This window comes from Monodelphis domestica, chromosome 1 (genome assembly GCF_027887165.1).
Source record: "Monodelphis domestica isolate mMonDom1 chromosome 1, mMonDom1.pri, whole genome shotgun sequence".
Classification (NCBI taxonomy): Eukaryota; Metazoa; Chordata; class Mammalia; order Didelphimorphia; family Didelphidae; genus Monodelphis; species Monodelphis domestica.
In genome coordinates this window covers 695,902,643-695,910,529 of record NC_077227.1, presented here as the reverse complement: position 1 = coordinate 695,910,529, position 7,887 = coordinate 695,902,643, and the positions used below count along the sequence as shown (strand labels likewise).

At 45.9% G+C, this 7,887-nt stretch overlaps 1 protein-coding gene across 1 annotated transcript; it reads left to right on the top strand.

Moving 5' to 3' along the window:
* Positions 1-763: 763 nt before the first annotated feature.
* On the top strand, positions 764-5,874 carry PSMB10 (proteasome 20S subunit beta 10). Its single transcript, XM_001373762.5, has 8 exons — positions 764-1,188; positions 1,545-1,632; positions 1,774-1,871; positions 2,211-2,351; positions 2,529-2,644; positions 3,623-3,681; positions 5,374-5,525; positions 5,689-5,874. The coding sequence occupies exons 1-8, from the start codon at positions 1,133-1,135 to the stop codon at positions 5,798-5,800; spliced, it is 822 nt and encodes a 273-aa protein (XP_001373799.1). The 5' UTR covers positions 764-1,132; the 3' UTR covers positions 5,801-5,874.
* The last annotated feature ends 2,013 nt before the right edge of the window (positions 5,875-7,887 follow it).

Genomic DNA, 7,887 nt, shown 5'->3' with positions numbered 1-7,887 from the left:
AGACAAACAGAGACAAAGACAGAGAGACAGAGATGGAGAGGAAAGATACTTTCCTTAGAGATTTTTATTTTCTTAAGTGGTTTGATATCACAGAAAGATTCTCCCCCACCAGAGGCAGTCAGGTATTACAGTAAATAGGCCCTAGATTTGGCTTACATCAGGAAGACCTGAGTTCAAAAGGGCCCTAGGGTACTAGCTATATGGCTCTAGGCAAGTCATTTAACTTCTGCCTACCTCAGTTTCCTTCTCTGTAAAATGGGGATAATAATAGCATCCACCTCCCTTTGCAAGCCTTAAGTGCTATATACATAGGGGTTATTATAATTATTACCAGAAAGAATGTAGATGGGGCATCTAGGTTTGAGCAATCTGAGACCAATTGATCACCCAGAGACATGTCTCCTGAGTGAGGCTGATCTCTATGCTATCTGTCCCTGTTGTAATAATGTCCACTGTTTCCATCCTGATTCGGTTTTGTTGTACCTAGGACCAGCACCTATGCTACATGGAGAAGAGGGCAGGGCAGGGGACCAAATGTTTGGACAGGAAAAGAAACTTCAGATGTTTGAGGTGGAAGGGACCTTGGAGATCAGTTCTAATCCCCTCATTTTCAGATGGGAAAAACTGGGTCCCAGAGAAGCAAAATGACTTATCCCAAGGTCACTGTGAGCCATTAGAATAACCGATGAAGGGCAGAGCTACTCTCCCTTGGACACCAATCCCAAGAAGGTCCCCCTCCCCCACTGGTAGTCCTTGTGTTTGAAGGGATGAGGATTCTGAGATGGGACAAGGTGCAAGGGAAGAGACAGGATGGAGGAGGGGAGGATGTTCTAGCAAAGAGCTCAGGCAGTCTCTCTTCTCCCCATCCTCCTCTACCACCTCCCACTAGCACCATGCCAGTCCCTCCTCCTCTAGTAGCCAAGGTGAAAGTGAAAGCTGAAATTATAAGAAGAGGAAGTGTTCAAACTCTAGGCGTGTACAGGTCTTTTGCCTGCCCATAAGAGCTCCGACCCCCAGCACGGACTTCTCGCCCCTTCCCCAACCTTTCCAGTCTTCACTTTTATCTCCCGAGCCCTGGAGCAGCCTCCTCCTCCTCCTCAGCTTTCTGCCTCACACCCACCCAGCTTGGACTATGCTGCACTCAGCCTGGGAGCCCCAGGGGGGCTTCTCCTTTGAAAACTGCCAGAGGTAGGAGGAACCCAGGCTTTGATGGGGGACCTGGTCCCAGATTGGGGATAGAAGGGATCTGGTTGCCCCTGATCCCTATTCTTTAAAAACGTTGGTTTCTCTGGGTTGAATTTCTGGGAATGAAAAAGAAAAGTGAAACTGACTACGTGGGGGAGGGGGTCAGCGAATTCTTGAGGGGCTGATGTAATTTGTGGGTGGATGGTCTTGGGGCTGTCATGGGGTGGGGGGAGAGGAATAGTTGTAGTACAAAGAATCCTAAACTGGTTAGAAAAGGTATAAGTTTAATGAACTAGGAAGAACCCTCTAATGGGGCTTCTGCCTCAACAGTGTCTTCTCTTTCTTTTCTCCCATCCCAGAAATACATTTCTGGAAACTTCCCTAAAGGGACTCCGTGTCCCCCATGCCCGCAAAACTGGGACAACCATCGCTGGCCTTGTATTTCAGGTGAGGTGAGATGGAAGATGGGGAGGGGATGAGAGTGTCAGACTAGCCAGGGGTTCGGAGGGAAATTGATTTTAGGGGAAGTGTGGACATAATACTGGCAGGGAATTAAGGACTGGAACTAATCCCCAACCTCTCTTCTAGGAGGGAGTTATCCTTGGGTCAGACACCCGAGCCACAGAAGATTCAGTTGTGGCTGACAAGAACTGTGAAAAAATCCACTTCATTGCCCCCAATATCTAGTGAGTGACCTTTCCTGTCTCGCCTCACTGCCCAACATCTTCCTTACTCATCCCCAGCTATCTTCTCCTTAGTGCAAAGGAGTAAGAGCTGGAGGTGGCCATTAGGAATCATTAAGTCCAACCCTCTTATTTGACAAATGAGGAAAGTGAGTCTGTGGGAAAGGAAGTGAATTAGCAACAGAGCCAAGATTTAAGAAACAAGTCCTCTGGCTCCAAACCCAATGTTTTTTCCATAATTAATATTGGACTTTTGCTCCACACTTCACCCCTAGATCACCCCGTCTAGCTTGACCCACTCTCCTATTAAGTCCCTTTCTCTAATGCTGACTCTCTCCTCAGCTGCTGTGGGGCAGGTGTGGCAGCTGATGCAGAGATGACCACACAGATATTGGCGTCCAACATGGAGCTACATGCTTTGTCCACCAACCGGAAGCCACGAGTAGCCACTGTCACACGAATGCTCCGCCAGATGCTATTCCGGTGTGGGGTCATGAGAGCTGGGGAGGGGAAGTTAAGTAGAGATTTGGGAGATCTGAGAAGAAGGCAGATAGAAGGAGAATTTGAGATGAGGATTGGAAGATAAATGGGGTAGGAGAAAGAGCTCAAGGGGAATGCAGCTGAGTTTAAGAAGAGAAATGATGAGATTTCTCCCTACAGCTACCAAGGCCACATTGGGGCCTCCCTGATTATAGGGGGAATGGATGTCACAGGCCCCCATCTCTACAGTGTGCATCCCCATGGCTCCTACAGCCACATACTTTTCACTGCCATGGGTAAGTTCCTGAGCCCTAATCAGACCAACTTCTCCCCACTCTCAGACTCCTAGAATCACAAAATCCCAGTTGGAACACACCCCAGGGGCCATCTAGCCCAACCCTTGGAGTTTATAGTGAGAAAATTGAGGCTCAGAGACATTGGGTAATTTGCCCAAGGTCACATAGTAATAAATAGAAGAGTTAGTATTCAAGCCCAGGTCAAGTATTTCAAATCTAACACACTTTCCACTTCACTTCCTTACACAGGATATCAATCATTTTTGAAAAGGGTTTCTCTAATTCATTTAAAATCTCCTTTGTAACTTCTCTGGCAGCTAGGTGGCACAATGAATAGAGAATTAGATATGGAGTCAGAAAGAACTGCATTTGAATCCTTGTCTTACTCATTATGTGATCTCAAGAAAGTTACATGATCCCAGGAAAGCACTCAGCCTTGCTATAAAATGGCTTTATTAATAGCACTAATTTCACAAGATTATTGTAAGAATTGGGTGAGATAACACGTCATTTTAATCCCTTAAAGTACTATATAAATATGAGCTATTGGGGGCAGCTGGGTGGCTCAGTGGACTGAGAGTCAGGCCTAGAGATGGGAGATCCTAAGTTCAAATCTGACCTCAGACACTTCATAGATGTATGACCCTGGGCGAGTCACTTGACCCCCATTGCCTAGCCCTTACCACTCTTCTGCCTTGGAGCCAATACACAGTATTGACTCCAAGATGGAAGGTAAGGGTTTTAAAATAAAAAAATAAACACGAGCTATTGTGATTAGAGACATCTGAGACCAAATGTCCCTAAGGATATTTCCTTAACTCTGGCTCCCCCTGACATCCCCCTCCCCCCCAAATAGTCAGCAGACCAAGACAGGAGGATGTCTTGAGGGACTATGGGAGGGGTTCATTAGTGGAGAAAGCTGAGGTGGGGCTACCTAAGGCCTAAACTTCTCACCAAAATTATCCCCCCCTCCAAAAGGTTCTGGACAGGGACCAGCCATCTCAGTGTTAGAGGATCGCTTCAAACCAAACATGACGGTGAGAGGTCCCTTTCTACATCCTGCCTCTAGACCACCCTCCATGGTCTTCCATCTCATCCTCCCCCTCTCCTCAACTCCCCGCTGTCTTTCATTTCTCTCTCCCTGCTGCTTGTGCTAAAACTAGCTTCCTTTGCAGTGGGGAGCATTTCTCTCTTATCTGGACTGAGGAGAATGGTTTTTCATATTGCAAATCCATCAGAGAAAAGTCTCTGAGCCTGACTGAGCGAGAAGCAGCAAGGAGCTGGGGGACATGGGAAGAAGCCAGGATACCCTGAGCTCAGGACCTGTCCACTACCTCTCCTGCTCTGTAAATGAGTTGAGAGGGAGAGGCTTCCTCAGCCAGGAAATGAGAACACATTGGGGGGCTGAATAGTGGCAAACATAGGAAGGTTTTGAAATAGGAAGAGAAGGCAGCCTTCTTAAGATAGAATGCTTATAAAACACTTTGCAAATCTTAAAGTGCGTATACATATTCCCTATTACAACTAGTTGGCAGATTGTAGATAGACTACAGGAATTTTTTTCGGTGGGGATGGGGGTGGGGTGGGGGTGGAGAAGAGTTACTGAGAGGGTCTGCTTGGTCCCAGAGGGCAGAACTGGCTGGAAGTGGATGAGAGGCAGATTTTGACTGAATGTTATAAGAGTTCAGATGGGAGTTCAGAACAGGTGAAGAAACTCAGCTTTAGTCAAGGGTAAATAGAGTCCCAAGCCCCAAGAAGGCAGAATGAAGAACAGGTGGTGCAGGGGCTAGGTTGCTGTGGTTTCTGAAACTGCTGCACCAAGGCTGTGGTTGGTTACCTTGAGATTTAGTCCCTGGGCCCTCTGTGCTGCTTCTCTTTCTGGGTCTTTTTGTTTTGGTTTAGCCTCAATTTCCTAAAGAAAGGTTTTTTTAAAAAATAATAGTTTGTTTGTTTTTTAATTCTGATGGAAGGTCTTACCTCAAACTACTCTTGTACACTGAGGTTGGCAAAGCCCTTTCATCAGGATGGCCCTGTCAGTCAGACGGGCAGCTACATTAAATAGAAGGCCTTGGTCCATACTTGGGCTGGGCTGGGCTAGGCTGGTTTGGGGAGATCCTGGTGCCTTAAGAGGCTGGGCTTAATGGGGAGAAGGGATATGCCTTAGCTTCTTGGAGAGAATGAAACCTAGGGAGAAACATCAGGGGAAGAAAATGGCAGATGCAAAGGGGAATGGATGGATGGTTGGATGGATGGATAGGTAGATGGATGGATAGGTGGGTGGATGGATAGATGGATGGATAGATGGATGAATGGGGCAAGGGGAGAGGGGGGCTGGTACCAGATATGGCTAGAATAGCAGATCACTTTCTGAGGTATTTCCTCACTTCTTCTCTGTCCCTCTCATGTCACCCTCCTCACTTTTTTCTTCTCTATTCATCTCTTCTTCACTTCCCCCATTTCCATTCCCCTCTGTTCTCTCACTGTCTCCATCTTCTCCTCTGCCTCCCTTACCTTGATGTCCACTCAATGCCTCTTCTTTTGTCTATCCTTTCACCCTTCCCTATCTTCTGCCCCTTCACCTTCCTCCTTATTTCTGTGTCCTCTCATTGACTGTCTATCCCTCTGTCCTCTCTATTGCTTCCCTTTATTTCTATATTTGCTGAACCTCTCACTCTTCTTCATCTTAATTTGCCTTTCCCACCTCTGGGTGTCCCCTTGCTATTCCTCAGCTGGAGGAAGGTCAGAAGCTGGTGGTAGAGGCAGTGACAGCTGGGATCCTGGAGGACCTGGGCTCAGGAAGCAATGTGGATGTGTGTGTGATCACCCAGGATGGAGCCAAGTTCCAGAGGGCAGTGAGCACACCAGCTGTTCTCTCCAAGAGGTGAGAAACTGGATACCAAGCAGAGGGTGGAAAACATGTGGTAATAGGAAGTCACATGGGAAAGAAGAGGTCAAGGATAGGCAGGAGGGATGGGGGAGATGAATATTGGGAAGAACAATAAGGAGATAACTACAAATGGTCTGTCCCATTCCCTACTCCTCAGGCAAGGCAAGTATCACTACCCAGTGGGTACTACAGCAATAATGAAGGAAACTGTGACGCCACTGCCATTAGAGATGATTGAGGAGACCGTGCAGACAATGGAGGTGGAGTGAATGAGCCCTAATGGTCACAAGGTTCCACACTAAGGCATGGGAAACTTCCTGGGTAATAAAAGCCTTTGACATGAGCTTTGAGTCGGAGAGTTTCTGGACCCTGCATTCCTTCCTGATAGGGGTAAAAGGAGCACACTGATGTTAGAAGACGTGGATTGGGACATTTCCAGTGCCTAGAATGGTGCCTGGCACATGTAGTTGCTTAATAAATTATTATTTATGGATTTATTGATTGGGATGGCCATGAACTAAGACAGCATGGCAGGGAATAGCCATAGGGTTAACTGAAGCCCAGGACCTGTGCCTCAAGGTTTCCTCTAACTAACCCTATGTCCTAGGCTGCTACCACAACATTGAACCTTCTAAGCTCTGCTCCCCCCCACTCATTAAGACTTCTCTTAATTCAACCCAAATAAATGCTGAGGTTTTCAGATGTTTTAGTGAGGAATTATTGAGAAACAGCAAATAGAAGAGTGCAGGAATGAAGTGAGTGAAGAGGAGTGAAGAGAATGCAGAGCATGATCATTTGAGGGAACTCCTGTGCTCCACAGGTTACCTCTGGCCCTGTTCCTATTCCTCCTCTGGGGTGGGGGGAAATCTGAGAAGCCCTTTTGCCCTGATTACACTAAATCTAGAGTATTGAATCAAGTCCTAGGTACAACACCTTATGAAGGTCACCAACAAATAGCCAGAGAGGGAACTGAATACACCTGCTATGTGAGGGTCATCTTAAGGCACTGTGCTCAGTTAGTCTGGAGGTGGGTAGTGCTAGAGGTGGCCATCTTCAGATATTTCTGGTACTGTCTGGTGCAGTGAAAGAAGAATTGGTCTTGTTTATCTTAGCCCCAGAGGAAGAACTAGAAACAAGAGGTAAAAATGAGAAAGGCAGTCCTAGGGTTAAGAAAACTTTTCAATCATTAAAGCTGCCTAAAAGTAGAAGGAAAGCATGTGGTATAATGGAGAAGACCGTTTCAAAGTCAGAAAGACCTGCATTCAAGTTCTATCTTTGACATGTGCAACTGATTTATATTGGAGGAGGGGCTCTCCTTACCTGTTTTTTAAACCAATAAAACTCCATCCCCCAACTGCAATGGTCTGTCCTAATGTGTTCCCATCAAGGGAAGTCTTTAAGTAAAGGCTGGACGGCTGCTCAACAAGAATGTTATAAAAGCCATCCTCTACATTCTACCATCATTTCAACTTTCTGCCCCTGGAACTACCTAGGACTCTGGAAGATGAGCTTTCACCTTCCTGTCCAGAACCAGACCTCTTAGGTCTTAGGTTTATAGATAGCCTCCCTTGCAGCTGCCCTTTTTATGGTGTGATCCCCCATTAGAATCTATGCTTACTGAGGGTAGTTGGGTGGCACAGGGTCTGGATTCAGAAGAACCAGGGTTCAAATCTGGCCTCCTCAGATTCTTCCTGGTGTGACCCTGGGCAAGTCACTTTATCCTTTATTGCCTAGTTCTTGTCCTTTTGTCTTAGAGGTGTTATTAAGACATAAATCAAGGATTGTTTTTAAGAACCTAAGCTCATGGGAAAAACTGTGGGAATAGAAACACCAAAGAAAAACAACTGCTTGAATACATGGGTCAAGGGGATATGGTTGGGGATGTAGACTCTAAATGAACATCCTAGTGCAAACATCAACAGCATGGAAATGGGTCCTGATCAAGGACACAAGTAATACCCAATGAAATTGTGTGTCAGCTGTGGGAAGAGTGGGTGGAGGGGAGGAAGGGAAATATTGTGATTATTGTAACCAAGGAATAATGTCCTAAATTGACTAAATTAATTAATTTATATATATATATATATATATATATATATATTAAACACACACACACACACACACACACACACACAAAGAACCTAAGCTCATTGAGGGCAAGAACTGTCATGCTTACCTGAATATGTATTCTCAGAGCTCAGTTAGTACCTGACACATAGTAAACAAGTAACAAATTATCTTTTTATCCATCTATCTTTATCTATTTTTCTATCTATCTTCCTAATATCTCCTATCCATCTATCCCCTGACCCAACTTATAATCCTGGGCAGTCATAGAGGAGCTTAAGTGAGGCTT

Excerpts from the sequence above, each read along its gene's own strand:
- PSMB10 (XM_001373762.5), top strand. The coding sequence starts at position 1,133 with ATGCTGCACTCAGCCTGGGAGCCCCAGGGGGGCTTCTCCTTTGAAAAC. Across the intron at positions 1,189-1,544 it reads TCCTTTGAAAACTGCCAGAG|AAATACATTTCTGGAAACTT; the intron begins GTAGGAGGAACC and ends CTCCCATCCCAG. Across the intron at positions 2,645-3,622 it reads CATACTTTTCACTGCCATGG|GTTCTGGACAGGGACCAGCC; the intron begins GTAAGTTCCTGA and ends CCCCTCCAAAAG.